The sequence below is a fragment of the Cricetulus griseus genome, assembly GCF_003668045.3.
Source record: "Cricetulus griseus strain 17A/GY chromosome 1 unlocalized genomic scaffold, alternate assembly CriGri-PICRH-1.0 chr1_0, whole genome shotgun sequence".
NCBI classification, from domain to species: Eukaryota; Metazoa; Chordata; class Mammalia; order Rodentia; family Cricetidae; genus Cricetulus; species Cricetulus griseus.
In genome coordinates this window covers 192,446,766-192,467,353 of record NW_023276806.1, presented here as the reverse complement: position 1 = coordinate 192,467,353, position 20,588 = coordinate 192,446,766, and the positions used below count along the sequence as shown (strand labels likewise).

The 20,588-nt window shown below is 38.6% G+C and overlaps 1 protein-coding gene across 1 annotated transcript in view; it reads right to left on the bottom strand.

Moving 5' to 3' along the window:
• Nucleotides 1-3,808: 3,808 nt before the first annotated feature.
• Mtpn (myotrophin) overlaps nucleotides 3,809-20,588 on the bottom strand; it is a 29,825-nt gene continuing 13,045 nt past the window's right edge. The window contains exons 2-4 of the mRNA XM_027391459.2: nucleotides 19,780-19,893; nucleotides 18,907-18,990; nucleotides 3,809-6,962 (exon numbers count right to left, since the gene is read on the bottom strand). Of these exons, the coding sequence (XP_027247260.1) occupies nucleotides 6,876-6,962; nucleotides 18,907-18,990; nucleotides 19,780-19,893 (285 nt within the window). The 3' untranslated portion in view covers nucleotides 3,809-6,875. The remainder of the gene's footprint in view (nucleotides 6,963-18,906; nucleotides 18,991-19,779; nucleotides 19,894-20,588) is intronic.

Here is a 20,588-nt window from a genome sequence, read left to right as displayed (position 1 = left end):
TAATTACCCCAGGGACTTATGAGGAAACATAGACCCTCCCTCACGAGCAGGCAATTTCAAAGGGGAAGAGTGGAGCCAACCATGAACTATGAACTTAAATTTTAGAAAAAAAAAAAAAAAAAAAAAAGCTCAAGGGTTGAGTCACAGCATGATAAAACTCTAAACAGTATGTCAGGAAGCACCAGGCAAATCCAAAGCCTTGTAACTCAGTCAAGAGAAAACTAGTAGCCTTCCTTTTGTTCAATACAAATAGCAGGCATGCTGAGACATACCTTTGACTCACCAATAAACATACTGAGCATCTTGAGAGAGAAAATATACTTCAGCAAATGAAATTGTACTGGATGAGAAAGATTAGATAAAAAAAAACATATATATATATATATATATATATATATAATATATATGTTTTTTTTTTCCCTCTGAACCTTTGGATGTAGAGGAATTTAAATGTTTAAAAGATAATCTACTTGCATTGTGCAACCAAAATGCATTAAGACTAGTTGTTTTGGGAATTACTTGTTTCTCTCTGGACTACGGAACCACAACACTGTCCTGGTGAGCTGAGCTGCTGCCTGGGGAAACTGTCTGCATTTCCATTGGGGTTTTTACTGATTACTGTCACTATGGGAAGAACTACATGGGGACATTTGAAGTTACAGAAGATGAGGTGTACTATACGACTTATGCAAAGTCATAAGGAGAAAAAAGATGAAAATCAATTCTCCATGCACTCTGTTCTCTGGAGCAAACACTGGAAATTTTTTTTTTTTTTTTTTTTTTTGCTAAGCAAGCATGGTCCTGTCCCTAAGTCCAAAGGCATCTTAGGACCCTGAAGAGACAGTGCCAAGCTTGTGTTTGATCCCATTAGGACAATTTACTAGTGAGCTCTGGTGCAACTCGTCAAGGGTTCTCACCCTCCCTGCCTGCCAGGTTGGCGCTGGTGAGCAGGCCATTCTCCTGGAGGGTCTACTCGGCATATAGTCCACTCTCAGTAGATTCAGATCTGAGTACTACTTTCAAATTTACTGAAATCTGACCAGCAAGTCACAAGCCACTGCAAACAGACTTGGTAGCTTGCTTCGGGGATGAATGATTATTATCAGACACAAGAACAATGACACGCAGTACACAATACCCTTTGAGATCTGTCAGTTCAAAACTTTGGAAATTCTTAAAAAAACAGTCACCTAGTAGCATTCTTAAAATCAGTATCCACTAGCTAGACGTTATCATCTTATTCTACATAAGATACCGTTGCTATGAATACTGTCACATGTGACCTAGTGTTCTATCCAGAACTGTACAAATACTGTCTTGCTGTTGCAGCAGCTGAGACTGTAAAAGTTCCTAGCTAAGGTGGCTGCATAGATCTTCTGTTCTGCTTCGTCATTTACAGCTGTGTTTGAGCATATCCCACAGTGGCAGTGACCTGCATTTGACCTGGCAGCCAGCTTTTCAACAAAATATCGTGGCTCTGTTACCTGTGTATTTCCATCTCATCCATTTAGGTTTGTACCAGTTTTATTTAGAGGCTCCTTGGTCAAAAGTCAGGGACGCTGGCTCTCAGGTAGTCTAATGGTTCAAATGTTCAATCTTCAGCTATACTCAGTGAATCAAAAGTCATATGTTAATGTGTAATGGTTTGATAACTTTAGTTCAGGGCAGGGTGAATGTCTGCCATGGTCAAGCACTATCTTCTTTATCAACAACTGTATTTCAATGAAGTACAAAAGCCTTGAGGAGGCTTGAGTGTGCTGATTTGGTTTATACCCGGGAAAGGGAAAGATCACTGGGTGACAGTGACATCATCAAGTCAGGAAAAGGCTATTCTGCAGATGACATTGCATCCTGGAGACCCTGAACCAATGGAGAGGTGTCTCACCAGAGTGGTTCCACTTACATGCTGCAGGGGAGAACTCAGCCTCAGTGCTCTTTGGACTGGTGGAGGTAGAGGTTTGCTGCTAGAGCAATCTCCCCTGAACCTAATGGTAGCAAGTCTGACACTGGTTCATGATCTTTCCCAAAGTGCTCTTGTATACTCCTTTTTGGGGACTGTGGAAACTAAAGGGGGTGTGTGTGCGGAACTTGGGTAAGGAATAGGTATTAGGAATTCAGCTTTGGAGATTATAACTTCAGGCTGGTGAACTACAGAAATATTGTCTAGAAAAACTGACATGGCATATACTATTTAAAACAAACCAAGGATCTAACAGTATTGCAGCCTTAGGTTCACAGTTAAACCTTTCAGCAAAAGCATACTCCTCAAACTCATCTGAAGATTTTCTTGGGTGTTGAGAACTTCATTTTACAATGAACATTCCCCTATCTCTAGGAAACCATGCCTGATGATTTCCCTATTTGATGCTTTCTCGCTCTCTGGCTATTTTCAGGGTTCTTTCCCTTCACTGTGGTGATACCTTGCTTGTACAAATAAAGCCTGTCTGAAGGTCAGAAAATGGAGCTTGCCACTAGCTAACCATAGAGGTCTGTCTGGAGGTTTGTACAGACAGGAAGTGGGATAGCTGGGCAGAAACAGGAACTCGCTCTCTTGTCTACTGAGACACTAAGGAGCTAAGGTGTGGCGGTTTGCTCCTTCTCTCTGATCTCTCAGCACTTTCTATATCTGACGCTGGTTTTTATTACTTAGACCAATCAAGAACTCCATTTACACTTGAGTCTGCACCAAAATCCCCCAGAGGCCCAGCCCAGAATTTGACTCTTAGGTCTCAGCTGGGATTTGACAAATGTGCATTTGTATCAACTTTCTCAGTTACGGCAATGTGGCTAGTCTAAAGCTCACATTTTTGAGATCACTGATCTTGCACACAGATGGAGAAGTCAGTGCGGTGTGCTATACTGTGCAGTGTCGAAGTTCTGTGTAGCTGCTGTCTAATGAAAAACAAGTTAGGTGTGAAGTTCACTCTTCTTTTCAACCCATATCCACTAGTTTGCTCTTCAAATGTTATATAAAGGGGCCCCATTCCCTTTATAACATTTAATCAGACTGAAGCTGCTTCTTACAGACTCCCTCCCTCCCCCCCTCGAGACAGGGTTTCTCTATGTAACAGACCTGGTTGTCCTTGAACTCACAGAGATCCGCCTGACTGCCTCCCAAGTGCTGGGACTAAAGGTGTGCACCACCAACACTTTAAAATGAGAACTATGTGAAAAATTTTCTGTGATCACATTTACCTAAAGCTATACCAGGTGTCTGTCCGGTCTATACTTTAGAGACAACAGGGTTTGCTGTAACTTAGCACTGGCATTTTTTTGTTTCCTCATTTTTATTAATGGATCACTTAAGAAAGTTTTCTGGAACTGACTAAGATTACAACAGAAACAAACTGACTTCATATATAATGTGGTTAGTTTTGAGATTGAAAGTACACTCTATATGAGTGGTCACTGATTTGGGAAATGCAGGTGTTCAAGAAAGAAGCAGCAACCTCAGAGAGCAATGGAAGGACTGTGCCAGCCCATGACACGATTTTCTTCAGTGTCAGTAACTCTGACACTCTACTGGCAGTGTCTTGTTCTCAAGTCAGCAAGGAGGGTTCCTGGACCCATACACAGCAACAATATGTATCAGAAGACTAACCCCGAGGTAAAAGCCTCTCTATGAGTAGCACAATCTATTCCCAGTAGGTCTTTAATATCTGGTTTCTATCCCCAGTCTATTACTTTTTCTAGAAGTGGAATAAAATCAGATTAAAAGCTCAAGTAAGTCAAGGTTTTCGTATAGCTGAAGGAAATCTGGAAAGGAAGGCGACAGTGACTGGGGGATAAACATGTTGCTGACATGTTATCTGTAGCACAATTCAAGTTTATTCCATTTGTTCTTGCAACACGAAACTTAAACACAGTATTAGTTAGCATTCGGATGTACATGAACTAGGATACTTATGAGAAACCCAACTGTGTCAAAGGAATGACGATGCTGTGGAACCATGAACTCAAATATACCAAAAATGCACAAAGCACTAGTCTTCCTCCATACTGCCTAGAAAGATTGATTGTTTCTCCACTTACAAAATAGAATCAGGACAATTGAAATTTTCAACTTTTGCATGCAAAACACTGCAATTGCTTATTTAGGTAGGAGGGCACTCTTACCAGCTTCTTCTATACAGAACCAGTATACAATGTTACATGAAGAAACAGCAGCTGAGCTGAAGTTGAAAAAAAAAAAAGTCAAGTACACATAAACTGAAGCTCCCTTACCCAGGCAAAGAAATGACTAGAAGGCTTCCACATGCTGCAGCTACTGCCTTTCTTCTGTGCCCAGCTGGTTGTACAAAGTGAGCTGGGATATGCAAGTGCTGTAGTAGATAGAACTCAAATCTACAGAGCCGGCGTGAAGCTGTGGGGGGTATCAGAACACTAACCATCAAAAGGTAAATTACCTGTTTTGATACAGTGCATATGAAATGATGGATTTGATACAAAACTATAGAACATGCAGGTTTTTTCTGAGATGTTAAATAGTATTTCAGTGGAAAACAAAACTTAACCTTTTATTAATGCGTGTAGTACCAAAAGCAGACATTTTAGCTTTCTTTATTCAAAAATATTAACATTAAGTGTCATGAATTTCTCTGCCAAGTGGTTCAGAAATACATTATAAATAACCTAGTTTACTTTTTATTATTTTATTTTATTTTATTTTTTTTAAAAGAAACTGTAAACCATCCTGGTCAGTCTATCTTACTCTATGTTTATATGCTATTTTCTCAAGCAATTGCTTCATAGCTATGGGTTTACAAAATGGCCAACAAAGGGGGGAAGGCAAAATAGCCTCTACTGCATCACAAGGAACACAAGGATAAACTGTACAAGGGATCGTATGGTTTCAGTACCATAATGACTGTAGAAAGCAGACCCAAGTTTAGGAATGATAAGACAATATACTCTCTGTAATAGCCAACTGTAACAAAACACTTTGAAAGAAAAAAATGACAATTCTGTAAAGGGTTAAAATTCAAGCCTTTGAAACAGCAGTATGCCAAGAGGTGAGAACAAAGGTTTCAGAACACCCTGGTGCATTACATGATAGCTACAGACTGAGTGCCCCCACTTACTATCAGGATGTCCAACTCTAGTAGGTTGCATTAAGACAGCAGAGTTAGCCAATATACCAAAGTATTTAAACTACTGTTTTGTGATTGTTTTCTTGGACATAGAAAAATTACAGGGTCAGGCTAGTTGAAAGTGAAAAAGCCACAGGATAAAAAAGAGTTCATGGGGGAAAACACACACACACACACACACACACACACACACACACACCAACCAGCCATCAACTGATCGATAGTTATTTAGTCAGGCTGACTGTTCTTGGTAATAGTTAGTTTAACCCCGCTATAGAATGCTACATTGCCCTAAAAAAAAAAAAAATCATTTTTTCTAATTACCCATAATTTGAATGTAAGTCCCTATCCCACCCACCCTTTAAAAATTTGAGGTACATTCAATTATTGCATGACTTGGTTAAGGAAAGACTATAATAATTTTTATAAGCCTGTGTGGATGGCAAGTCAAAGAAATCTTAATACTTTAAATATAAGATATCAAATCTAAGGTTGTATGTTTTAATTCATTTTATTGTTCATGAATTAAAATTTAGAGATAAGTCTAAATTTTCTACAGGCAGGTCCTCAGAACACCATTTTAGGGCACTGTATTCTAAGAACACAGAATGTACTGTGAAGTTGTCACATGTATGCAACACATGATTGTAAGAGAAACAAAAACATTAGGCAGGTGGGGTCGTTTTGGCCCAATAAGAGTCAATCAACAACTCAGGGAAACCTGGTAACAAACAAGCAGGTTTTTGAAGGGACGAGGTTCCATCTATCCAAATAGTACATCTCACCCCAGTGATAGCTTTGGTGCACTACAAAATCAGCATCCATGGTGGGTCTTAAGAGAGGCATTCCAAAGAATATTCTTCATTTTCCAAACAAAACTAAGGCTGATTCACTCAAATAGCAAATGAAGAAAATCCGTAAGTACTAAGACAACTGTTCTCTCTTTATAAGATACTAACACGCTTATGGCTATGATTTTATTTTTAAATCTCCCTTTACTACCAGTAGGAGTCTCAAAGTGTTTCAATGTTATATAAATGTCTGAGACTAAAGGAGAAAAAAAAGAAATAAGCATACTGGAATGATTCCTCCTTTAGGCTCCTAGAATTTAACATTTTATAAATAAAACTAGTCAGTTTTATCTAAAGAGACATAAAATTCATGTGAAAGGGGAGAGAAAATCCAAAGTTTAGCTGTCCATCAATTTAGGGGTGTGCCACTTATCTGAGCTTTCACATAAAGATTAAAGTCATTCAAGATTTTGGTCACTAACCATAGGCAGCGCTCTTACCTAGCCAGGAACCCCCAGGAGAGTGCATTCTTAAGGCAGAAGGCTGTAGCTAATTGCTTATCTCAGCACCCTAAGTTGGTAACAGCAGCCACTACTGTTCACAGCTAGGGCTACCCAATAAGTAGAGTTGGCCTTGTACAGTCAGACCTTCCACACACTAATGAATAAATTAACTCGGGAGCTGAGAAGGTCCAAGGATTCCCATACACTATTTTTGCTCTCCCTTGGGTATAAGCTGTCTATTTTACTAGAAATGGAAAAGAGGCTGGTTTGATCGGGAATCCCACTAAAAGCCCGATCACATTCCCCACTGCTCCTCCAAAACAAGTCCCCCCCATGGTAGTCTGCTTTGTTCCGAATTTCTCTCCCCCCTCACCCCTCTTAAAGTATTTAGCTGAAGAAGCTGGCAGATAGAAAGTGACAGACAGACAGGCAGCAGTGTGAGGCCACAGGAGAGTCATTCTTCCCAAATTATCAGTCCATCCATCCATCCATTACTGGAGAAGAGCTTTGATTGCCTGGTTGTCAGTGGCTTCAAGGGCAGTCAGTCCATCTGGGCCTTTCACAGTCTTATCAGCACCCTGAAAAAAGAGAGAACCTTCATTAACTGAACTTACATTCACATCAGAGAACAGTATGGTGAGTGCCAGAGGTGGCATGGGCCCTTTATACTCTGACCCTGGAACCCTTGGTTGAGGGAGTGAACCAACTCTGGAAAGTTGGCCTCTGTGCTATGACATGTACATGCCCACACTAACATACATACAGTAATAAGACAGAAAAAATTCAGAACGCAGTATTATTTTCCAGGTACTGTTGTGTTGCTGTGAAGAAACATAACAGAAGCATTTAAGTGGAGGCTTGCTTACAGTTTCAGAGTGTTAGTCTATGGTCACTCTGGTGGGGAGCAATGGCTGCAGGCATGACATCAGAGCAATAGCTGAGAGCTTACATCTGGTCCTTAAACCCCAAATATAGAGTGAGAGACTCAACAGTGTGGACTTTGCAAACCTCAAAGCCCAACTGTGGTGGTGACACATCTCCTCCAACAAGGCCACACCTCTTAATCCTTTCCAAAACAGTTCCACCAATAAGGGACCAAGTGTATGGGGGACATTCTCATTTAAACCACCACAACTCAGCACCAGAATTGAAAATAGTGGGTCAACTTTTACTTATCACATTTATCCAATTAACTAAGTTTTAACCAATAATATCCCTTGGCTTCTGGGGAAGGGAGAGAGAGGTGTTTGTTTTTTGAGTAAAGGGCATGGCTCCGTTCCAGTGGACGACATATCTAGGAATATATGGTTAGCACTCCGTGGGATGAACCCCCCCCTCCCCCCCGAGAGGAGCTAGTGGGGAGGAGAGGAGGTGACCACAGGGAGCTAGAGCTCACTTAACTGTGGCTTCACCTAGATCAAACACCTGAAAGATCCCTGCTCCTCCAAGTCCCAAGCTACCCAGCTTCCATTTCTCAGGCTCTCAATAATTCTCTCATCAGCCCAATAGATTTTCAAAAAGATCCAAGTTCCTGTTAAGAGTGAATTTCTATTATGCCAACATTTAGTTGACAAAATACTTATAATTCTATAGGCCAGATACAACTAATATTAGTGTTTTAGATGAAATTAAAAGACTATTCCTACAATAGCATAAAAAAATCAATTTGTCAACATGGTGAGAATATTAAGGTTTTTTTTTTTTTTTTTTTTTTTTTAAAGGACTAATGAAGTTACTAAAGAATTTGGGTGTATCTGGCTCCATCCCTTTCTTTAGGAAGCAAGCCATTTTTAGTTATGTGACAATTTCCCTAGCTTTAGATAATGTATTCCTGTTACTGAGTTCCTAGCTTTATATTTTATCTTTTGATTTCCTGCTACAGAGATAGATGAATTATCAACACCCTCTTCCTTCTTCAGACTCCCACTTTCTAAATGTATCATTTTGTTTTGCAAATTTAAAGTTATTTGAATCTAGGTTTAGTCATCCATTTTGATGGTGTATCATTTCCCATAAAGTAGTATTATCAGATACCCTCCTGGCTTTGCCTGCCATTCTCCCTGGAGATCTTTTAATTTGCCAAATTTTGGGTACTTTAGGATTAACTTTTATATTCCGGAAATATATATATATTTAAAAATATATTAACTTTTATATTCTGGAAAACCTGTGAGTTATGTTGACTCTCAAAGTTAAAATGTACTAACAATGTTTGATTATTTGAGGTGAGTACTGCTTACTGTGGTACGTAGCCACTACTGTGCAGCCCTCACAAACAGAAGGAGCTGTAAGTAGTGATAACAGCCTGCGGCTTCTCAGTCTTATTCATTCATTTTCAAACAACAAAGTTTGAACCTTTATGTTAATGTTATGGTAAACTGGTAAAAAGTAAATCGGAAGACAAAATAAAATAAACTCGAGGAAAAATAGACAAAGCCCACAACTAGCAACTGCCCTAAAATACTCTGGAATAAGGTAGTATTGTTCTCTAATGCTGAGTCCTCTGGGTGATAACGTATTTGAGCAGTGAGGACAGTCAAAAGCCTAATCAATCCGCCCATTTTCCAGCTCGGATGTCTATGGTAACTGCTGTTTGGCCTGCTCCTCCCTCCTCTTGCTCAGCTCTTCCCACCCTCACTGGCTGTCCCGTATATGCATATATGTGTATACTCCCCATTCATCATAGGGCTGCAACACTGGCCCGAGTGCTTTCATTAGCCATCGCAGGCACATACAACCTTCATCCCCATGCTCACCAACACATCCCAAAGCAAGCCTGCAACCTCCCTACACACTCACTCCTCTTCAGTCTTCTCTCTCCCGGCAAAGAACTTCCCAAGACATGTGAGCACACTGGGACATTTTTCTTGTTGACTTTCCACCTAAGCAGTCGTTAAGTCTGCACTATCTTAGTATTTCCCAACTGCCTTCTTCACTGCTACCCTTATTTTCAGGGTCCCCTCACCATTATTAGAGGCAGTAGTTTTCTACTAGGTTTTACTTCTTTATCATGCAGCGTGCAGCTGAGACTACTCATGTCTATGTGAGTGACTTTTGTCTAACACAATACTGACAATGCTCTTCACCTTCTGAAGAGTTTTTATAGTGGCATCTCAAACAGCAATGGAAACAAATAAAACAAAAAGCCACAAGCAATCTCCCTACTATCTGCTTAATTTTGCCCACTTGACACATTTGGAGTCACCTGGGAAGAGGGAACTTAACTGCCTTCCTTCCCTAAGTTGCTTTTGGTCATGGTGTTTACCACATTAACAGAAAGCAAACTAGAACATAACTTATCTCTGATTTCTTGCTAAATATTTGCTAGCCCACACTGTAGCTTCTAGAAAACCTGCTGTATCTCCTGGTGTCTCTTCTGCCTTGAATGACACCCTTAGTTCCCTATGGACTCCTAAGACTGTCTAAGCTCTCCAGCTCCTGCTGGCTGACGGAGGACTTGACAGGGGTACATGGTTGTAATGTGGACTCCAAGAGCATGCTTGACTTCTTTGTCCAGTTCCCTCCTCCTTTGCATATTAGTTCTTGCTCAAGCAATCAATCAAAGCATTTCCATTAACCCTTGCTGTTTATGTACCTGTTTTCCTTTATCCCTACCCTTCCTCCCTATTTATCTGCTTTGAAATTTATCTACACCAAGCCTCACAAACACCTCAAATTCAACATCCCCTAAAAATCAATCTGACATGTTTTCTTACAAACACGTTCCTTTACCACAGTAAATAAGTTGATAGTCTTTGTGTTCCCAAGGCCCCCAAAGAGGATCATGTCAATGATGATAAATCTTCAAAGAAATGTTTAATCATGCTATATTTACTTTGCCCAAGAAAAATATATGCCCTCAAGACATTTTCTACCCAAATAAAGTTTTTTAAACATTACAAAGGTATTTTCCTTTCTTTTTCTTTCTCCCCATCCCTCCTTCCTTCCTTTTTTCCTTTCTTCCTTCCTTAGTACTTGTTACTATCTGAAATAAAAATTTCTGCCTTTAGAAAATGAGGTCTGTGTGGTCCAAGGATGCACTCACTTAGTTCTATATAAATTTAAATGAAAACAGTTTATTTTCCTTTATTTAACATTAAATATCCCACCAACTGAAAAATGCAAAGGACCAAAAGGTTGTTTCTTCTCTACTCACTTAACTGCCATGCAGTTGTCACAGTTTATGAAATCTCCCTAAACACCCCAGGCAGCTGGCTCCAGCTTCTGTTTGTCCACGGCATACTGGCTGAACACTATCTCCTGGCTCTCTTGAAGGCCAGTAAAACCTCTTAGTCTCTGTTTTTTCTTTGTTCACAGAGGTTGAAAGAAAATGGAATTCTCAGGCTCCAGTTTCTCTCATGCATCACTTTCTTTTTTCAGTAAAAGCTCAGAACAACATTCTCACCTCTTTCTCCTTCTTCCTTCCCAAACACAGATAATCCTTGCAGGAGCAATACTCATTCTGTAACCATAAAGATCACAGGTCTGGCTGGGTACAGAAGGTGGGCTGGTGATAAGTATATATAGTAGAGCCGGAGACTCAGCCTTACACTGCAATCATTAGGCAGCTTATTTTGAGGCAGTCTTGTGTAGAGTCCTAGAATAGGGGGTTCTGTTACTCACGACTGAGTCCCGCTCCTCTTATTACTCACTGGAGTCACAGACAACTTTACCAGCTTAGCCTGCATTCCATTATGACAGGGTCCTTACTGTAGTCACCTTTGTAACTTGACACCTGGGACACTGCCTCATACTCACTAATGCTTATTACATATTGGTTTAGTGAAAAAAATTATGCCTGTCTCATGATGTAACTGCATACCTAGGAAGACTGCACCCTTGCTGGACATACGCTCAGTCGCATCAGTCTTGTACTGTAGTGAACGTCTGCACCCAACTTCCCTTACCTATCATCCCATCTAAGCATATGCCACCATTTCCCACTGTATTAGGGTACTTTTAACTGTTTGCATGTATATTCAAATGTTACAATTGCCAAGGATCTTACAGATACTGTACCATTTTGGAGACTACTAAAAATGGATGTGGTATTTAGTGACATTAAAAACTATTCAAATACATAAATTACATGCATCGTAAAATTTTATTTACTGGTACAAGACTTGATAGCACATTTAATTTGCATGTTAATACTAGATATACTAAATAAAGACAGCTTAGACAGTAGCCCCATGACTTCTAATTTAATACTAAACATTATTATAACCCTTACATTTTGGTAATTTGGGGTTATAACATATTATAGACAAACCTTACTTTTTTTTTAATCACCGCTATGTTATGAAGTAGGGCACTGTTAACTAACTTTATAATGGGGTTAAGTACAACTTGTACAACTTGTTTAAGGTCAATCAGAACTTCCGATTAAAGTTCTGTATTCTGTATGCTTTTTTCTGTTTTTCAAAAATGTCAGGATGAGACATAGTTCCCTTGAGATATTTGCAACTTAATTGTGTGTCTTCAATGCAAATACAGAATGATAAAACTACCCCCCCCCCCGTGTGTGTAATCAAACCCAAAGACCAGCTTATTTAAGGCAAATGCTGTACCACTGAACTACATCAGCAATGCTCAAGAAACATTTTAAAGACATAAGTTATTTCAACAAACACTGACCCAGCTTCTATTAAGTGCCAGATGTAGTTTTGCTAATGAAGACTTCCAGCAAACTTGCTTGTTTGTAAGTAGTTTATGGATTTGGTGCTATGGTGGCAGAGATGAGTGAGTAGTTTGTGACAGACACTACAGGGCACAAGAAGTCTAAAGTATTTACCATCTGGCCCTTCATAGAAAACTTTTATTATGCAGTAGGGCACAGAGGAGAGGGAAACAATTTTTCCTACGTCACAATCTAGTTGGCACAGAAAAGGATCAAGTGTACACATATATCAGGGAGCAAGTATTGTTCTAAAAACACAACTACCACTGATCCTCTTTCTCTGATCCTCAGAGTACTCCAGAGCATGAAGACTATTAATCTCACTGGGTTCACTTGGTCACTGGTTTTTAAGCCATGGATCCAGGTCTTCAATGCATGTCTCTGAACTTCATGGTTAAGAGTCTCCATCTGCACTACCCTTTCTGAAACAATATACTCACTGTGCAATGGAGAATGATATACATTTACTGTATTACTGGTTCAAAGTTTTAATTTACCTGGTGGGCTAAGTGTTGCTGTTATTGTCTCAGCTGTTCTATTTCTTCCTACCCAATCAACTCTAAAAAACTCTTAACCTTTTAAATTTGGCGGTATGTTGTATATGTATACGTGTGTGCAGATGCCAGAGGTCAATGTTGTGTCTTCCTTAATTGTGCCTTACTTTATTTTTTGAAACAGAACTCTCACTAACCCTGGAGCTCACCAAAGGGCTAGTCTGGCTGGCTACTGAGCTCTAGGGATCCTTTTCTGTCCATCTCCCCAGCAACTGAGCTTACAATTGAGCACTGCTAGGTGCAGCTTTTATGTGGGTACTGGGAATCTGAACTCAGCAAGTACCTTACTCATGTCTCCCTCCAGCTTCAACCTCACTTAGCTTTTAAGAGTCAAGGACTTCAAAAGCTTTCCAAGTAGCTACCCCAACTCATGCCCATGAAAAAAAAAAAAAAACAAATACACCTTCCACCTCCACAAACACTTAAGAGCAATGTTGCACAATCTTACATTTGATTTTATTTATTTGGACAAAGTTGCAGTTGCAGATATAATGATGTGCATTTGTTCTGTTACTCCTTGTGAAATTAGATGTTAATGTCGCTAATGTAAACTTTTTTTGTTGTTAGGAAGGATTAAAAAGAACATGTGAAGATTTCACATGACTTGTAGCAGTTGGAACAGTCTAAGTTTTAGATAAAGGTATGTTGGCCCTTGCAATGGAGCTCTTTCGTGAAGCCTGCTAAGTTTTAGATAAAGGTGTGTTGGCCCTTGCAATGGAGTTCTTTCGTGAAGCCTGTTGCAGGGACCTTCATTCTTGCAGCAGCATGTCTTCTCTATTCTGCTGTCTATCAATCCTCATTTGTCAGTTTTTAGTGACAAACTACAGTGCAGCAAATAGCTTAAACACACAGCACACTTATATGGCTATAATGTGGTGGTTACGGAGGGGCACTGGAGACAAACTGGGCTAGTTTCAATGCCCATGATAAACCAAAACCCATGTTACAGCTTGAATGTGTGGCCTTGTGATGGTTAATCTTGTTTGTCAATTTGACAAAGGATGATGTAGTACAATGACTCTTAAAAGTTACTTGTATCATATGCTAATGCTTCTCAGCCTTCAAAGTCAACTAAATTCTTACTCATTATCAATTAGATAGCATGTATCATTTTGTTTAAACCAGCAGAAAGATGAACAAAGACAACTTCTTGCCAGCCATGTGAACTTGGGGCAAGTTTACTCCTATGTACAGTTTTTCCAACAATAAAATATGCCCTTCCATCATTCACAGGATCTATTTTAAATACTCAAAACAGTACTTGCACTTTGGAATGTTACTTAGCTGTGAGCTATTCTATCCTCTTATGGACTGGACCTATGCTACAAAAGAGTAGGCTTATGATGAGATGTTAAAGAATGTGCTCAAACCAGATATACTGAGAAGTAAAAGTGAGAAGAAATACGTGCTATAACACACACAGTACCTGTTACCAGCAGAAACCAACCAAAATAATGATGTACTCCAGCTTGAAAGAACTGACTGGATGAAAATAATGAACTTACAATGGCTCATTTGTATATGAGATTTATAAACCTAGTGTAAGAATTCTTCAGTTAATTACTGGGTAAATGGTTGCTAGTCTCTTTATGGTACAATCTCGTCTTAAAATAAGGCAATTGAGAAGGGAACGTTGGATTCTTTGAGAGTCAGTGGCCCTAAAATTATTGAAACTAAACTTATCCACTTAAAAGAAACTAAATTTATCCACCTATACAGTAGCTTTTAGGTTTTATAATCACCAAACGTGGGCTTGAGTTAGTGAATAATTTGAATAAAAATGGCTCTGCCTTTTGGTTCACCTATTTGCTTATGCTTCAAGGGTAGATTTCAAGCCCCTTCCTTCTTACAGTATCTAATTCTCAGTTCACGACACAATATATACCAGGTACTTGACTGGTGACTAAACTGTGAGGGACTTGAAATGGACCTAAGTTTCACATTCAAGAGACTGCTTGCTCAAAATTAAAAAAATAAAAAAAAAATCAAAGAACCTGTTTGTTAAAAACATCAAGAGCTGGAACTGTAAAATCGTACATGGAGGGAACCAATTCTGAGAAAAGACAAACAGGAAATGTTCTCCCTCTAATGTGGATCCTGGCTCACAATTTTCTGTTGTTGTATTTATGTGGGAGTGAGTATGTACAGAGGCCCAGAAACTACAAAGGACACAGACAGAAACAAGGGACTATAAGGAAACAGGGCTGAGGAGAATAGCAGAACACAGGTGATAGAGAGTGGAGGCAGAGAAGGCTGGTGGGGAGGGAGTAAGTGGGGACAAGGAACATGGAGAGGAAGGGAAGAGGGTAGGGGAGAGGGTCAACTAAAACAAGTACATAAGAAAACACCATATGGAGACCACTACATTTGTAAGCTAATCTAAACAACAGTAACAACAAGTTCTTGCTAACAGACATGTTTCTCTTTTCTTAGCAGACCTTTTTTTTTTTTGTTTTAAATCTTAACAAATGAAGAGAAACATCTTACAGAGTGATCCAAAATAGCCATGAATCACTAAAATTAGAGCTGCACAATGGGTTATGTGCCCCACTTCTCTTTTCAAGTAGACTTCTTAAGGAGGCAAGTTCTTTCTCAGAGTATGATGCAAAGAAAGGGAAACAAAGTTTCTTTTGAATGTCTTCCTGGAAGATAAACCCTTCAAAATGCTAAATATAATTAGTTAACAGAAATGGTTTATAAAAACAAGTTAAATATGCTGTCTGCTTTTTATAACCTAAGATACAGTAAGAATATACTGCTTTGAAACTTACGTTACTGGGATGTGGCATGTCTATGTAAAGGAATTCCTATTCCTACCTTACTTGTTTGTTTGGGCTGTTTGGGACAGTCTTGATCCATAGCCCAGGCTGGCCTCAGGTCTCCCTGTCTTGTGTCCTGAGTATTAGGATTACGGGGATGAGCCATCGTGCCTTAGCTCCTATCATTTTTAACAGCAGTGCGTACCACATAAGCCATGGAGTCTGCTGGCTATCAGTTTATCACACAAAAGTAACATTTCAAAGTGATGGGTAATAGAAGGAGGGTATTTTTAGGGTAGTAGATTAAGGGTCTTTTTCATGACACCATATACTAACAGATTCCCGTCCCCCCCTTAGGATTAAAGAACAAGGATACTAGACTACTTAAAAAATCCTTTATTATCACTTATATAAACTATAAGAAATTATATAAATTATAAGGGATTTTTAAAAAGTAATACTGTAGAAAATTTATTATCTGGTAAATAATGTAAGAACTGTTCAGCATGACATTGTAAAGCTGCTACAGGCAAACTAATATTTCTCTTGGGGTATTTTTAACCTTCTAAGTAACATCACACTATATGTAACTTGAAAATAAGGGAGTTTTGGGCTTATAAAAGCCCATTTGCTAAAAATAGTTTAAAAAATATGGTTTTACCATCAACCCTCTTCAAATAATGTACTCATGCTATTACTTTGACATTTGAAATATGAATCCGAAGAGTTCAGTAAGGAACCATGAAGATCCAGATCAGTGTTTATGAACTCAATGACTATATTTGTTTTCAACAACAGTAGGTGCTACATTTCCAAAATGACACACATTCAACTATAGAAGAACCATCTTGCCATTCAAAGTTAAGACTTTAAAATGATACTTACTATAAAATACAAAGCACTTGTGAGCTACAGTGGGAGCTAAACAGCAAACTACAGTCTAAGTACTTGTTTTTGTAAATGACATTTCCCACTCAATGATGAAATATACGGAGCTGCTATAGCAAAATTATGACTAAGACCACATGGTTTGCACAGGCACAGAACATGTGGTATCCCCCCCCCCCCCATGGTATCCATCCTTGTTAGGGTATTATGTAGCCGAGGCTAGTCTTGAGCTCGATACCCTGCTTCTACTACCCAAGTACTGAGATTACAGGAGCCTGGCCTATATTTTTATAGTACTGATATGCAGTGCTTACATTTCAAAGAATTTCCTGATAAAGACTTTTTAGGGCAAAAAGGGGAACTTTATTCAACTGAGCTAATTACAATTCTAAGTGACCCATGATAACACAGTCTGTTTTTGCTCTGATAAAAACAGGCTGGAGCAAAGTGAACATGGCCCTTATACTCACTTGATACTGTGTTATTAGTCACCATTCTTCTCTCATGGGTGTCAATAATCACACACTCACTTAACCAATTCTCTGATCTTAGCTAACATTCATTTTGAATTTTAAGATCTACTTAGATTTATCGATCGATAGCCTAACTTTTCTTTCTTGCACCGTGCTTCTTCCTGAAGCAAATCCAACTTCTACTCCAGTTGCTCAGGGTACCAACTAACTTTGGGTTTGGAGTATCCTTGGATCACTGCCTACCTTTTGTAAAGGTCCTATCTAGAATACAGTTGAAAATGTTTTCTTTGACTCTACCCTCTTTGCTTTCTATGTTTTCAGGGTTCAATACCATTTCTTATCTAACGTCTAATGAATCTTTTTGTATGATCCATTACAAAGCATTGGTTCACACACACCCCACAAAATAAGGGGAAACAAAACAAAACAAAAACAAATCCAACCCCAAACCAAACCAAAAACAAAAAGAACCAAACAAAAAAACAAAGAATAAAGCAAGCAAGCAAACAGCAAAAACAACAAAACCAACACCCCAAACCAGGAGGCAAGGGCATGTGGTTAGACCTCAGTTTCAAATGGAAGTCTGATATCTCTGCATTTTTCTAATTTGTCAGCTCAGCAATTAAACCTCAGTCTGCATGTCTATCTATCTATAGATATGGGCATGTTCCATGCCTCGCAACTGCTCTGATTAATTTCTAAAGGCATTTTTAAGTGGTAGAGAGAACACAGACTGTTAAACCTACATCTTGGGACAGATTTTTGAATCCATTAAATTTTGTTAGGCCTTCAGGCAGTTAGCTCTCCTTGAAACAAATGGTCTCTTTGTCCATAAAAAGAGATGATGCTGGTGGTATTTGATTTGTGAGTAAATTATCACTTGACACACACAGTTCTGAGTCTAGCAATTTTCTTTGTTTCTATGTCCTATTTTCTGTGACCATACTGTTTCTAAATTGCTGCTTATTATTTTATATTATGCTAACAGTATAATAGTGCATAAGAAATGAGAAATGTGAATGATTGCAGAAACTATAAGGATTCTAGCTTTGGTGGACGGCAGTCCTAGAATTAATATAAATACTGACTGCATCTTTTACATTGGAATAGCCCTGTTTTAGCAATAAAGAATTTCTGATGGAGTACAATTGATTTAAAAAACAAAAACCAAAAGATTGGCTAAGAAAACTATCAGAAAGAAAAAAGTTCTATCTATAGTTCACGAAATGGCTGAAGAAAGAACACATTGAAATTATTATAAAAGAATGAAAACCACACATTTACAGATACCTCATTATTGTTGGATATGAACCTAAGAGTAGAATTCAACACCAGTGTTACAGGACCCGCTGTAGAGCTTGCTCTAAGGAGGTAGTGAGTAAGTGTTAAGACAAAAGCATTCATCTTCCCTAGTTCTCTCTCTGTTGTATTGAAACTCGAGCAACAAAGCACAAAGCCCACCTTCAGTCTTCGTTACAACAAAAACTACTCTTTACTGATTATGATTACATAAATATTTTGTGTCAGGAGCTTGACACATTTATTAATTTAGTTTCTTTTTCTTTTTCCTTGCTGCTTTCTTTTAGCAGGCTGTACTCTAAGATCGAATGGAAATGAGCCAAGCACCACTCTTCAATCAGTGTTTGGTCATCAAATACAAGCTTGGTGACTTATTCTATAGGGATTTCTTCCCTTATAGACTATAACACAGCTAGAATGTTGCTAGTAATTGGCTACTGCTAAGGCTGGATCCTGTACTCTATCATGTATTAACAAAAATGAAAACAGAAAACTCCCGGACTTACCACTGTCTCAGTCATATCAACAAACTAGAGAGTCGTCATAGTGTAACACTTCTGATACTCTTTCTGTGTCGACTACAGACAATAAAGTGTAAAATTTCAAAACCCTGTTATTTATAGTGTGCTCTAACACCCTGGACCATCATTCATCATGACATTTTTTTATGCCATTAATGCTTGCTTACTTTAGCTGACTTCTTTTACTTAACAAGGTTTTCTTATGAAGGAAACTAGGCCAAGGACTTTAACCACCACAGACAGGAAGCAAACAGTATGTAGCCAGCAATTATAACACTGTTCTAGATCTCAATTTCTGTTCCAAAGTAGAGTTTTAAAGAAATCGATAAAAATGAACATTGACCTTACCTTTGACAGAAGCAATTTCACACAGGAAACATGACCCTCATAGACAGCAGACAGAAGAGGGGTAATATGATGTTTATCTGGAGCCTACAGACATCAAAGAAAAAAAATTTTATCTACTTTTTTTTTAAACCTTCCTATATCTAATTAGGGAATTCTTATACTGTTTCACAATTAATACCCATTTTCCTTTCTGTATAAAAATAAATCCAGAGAGAAGTTTTCTAGTCACTTAAAAAAGAGCCCAAGCACACACATAGTGTCTTTCTTTTCATTGGGAATCAGTGTGGAGAGGAAATCTCACCTAAGCTCTACTCTTAATTGCCCATGATGTGACTAGTTTCTCTGAACCTAGCTTTCCCACTATTGTAGAAATGCCAGTGTGGCTCAGAAAGGAAAGGGGGTGGGTGGGTAAAAACGCCAACGGGGAAGCAAGAGAAGACAGCCGAATTAGGACAACTGACATGGTGAAAATCTATCTCTTTCACTACTATGATCACCAAAACAATTCCTAATATCCTAAAATCACAGAGGGCTCCAGTCAGGAGACAACAACTCCTGCCTGATGACTTTCTCACACTTATCCCATGGACCAGGCTAGTGTAGCCTAGCCCTCCAGGGACCTATGCTCCATCGAATGGCAGACAGCATCTAGTACCTACAGCGGTAACTCGCCAAGCTTTCAAACTTGAAAAGCAACAGCCAAAGGGGGGAGACAGCAAACAGTTCATTAACTTAAAAAAGAATGGTTTGTATAGGACTATATTATTTAACGTAGCTATTTCAAAAAATTCCTCCAAGCATACGACAGATTTTTCCTAAAATGACACATATTATACATATACCATTAAGTATTAATGTATATCTAATACATACATTAATATCTGCTCCTTTCAGCAGCAGAAATTCCAAGATTTCAAGCTGTCCACAGTCTGCTGCATAATGAAGAGGCTTCCTTCCACCTTCTAGTGTCCGGTTGACATCTTCTCCCTTGTCAGAGTAACCAAATAAAAACAATGTTAATATGGGTAAACTGAAGAGGGAAACAAAATGAGGCATCCGATTTCTTTTTTAACTTCTTTAAAAACTTCAAATAGTTTCACAAAAATTCTATCTTTTGCAAAGTAAAATGAAAATGTAAAGAAGTCACATCCTGCATAATAACATATGGTATTCAAGTCATGATCAGGCAAGCTGAAAACAATATTTAATAATGCTAAATGCAATGAAATATATCATTGTGTTCTGTTACCAAAAATGAGCTCAGTCAGCATACTGTTGATGTGTAACCACAGAAGATTAGTAAGTTCAAGTACTGAGATTTTGCATTTCCTATGACATGTACCATTATCAGAAATAATACTTGTAATCATTTAATTCTTTAAGCATTTACTAAAGTGGTGTAAATCAGGCACACCACCAGGCATCAGGAAGACAAAAGTGAACAAAACAGGCAAACGGTTTCCATAGGAAGTAAGCAGATACTATGTCCACAGGTGGAGGTGACCTAATTTGAAAATATTATTGTTCTATGAGCAAAACCAATAACTCATCATCACATGGTTTCCAGAAGACTATGACTTATTCTTGAGAATAGGGATGTAAGTGCTACAATGCTATCTAGTGACCAACTACTATATTTTTGGTACCATACATACATAATTTCTAATCTTCAAGCTACCCTA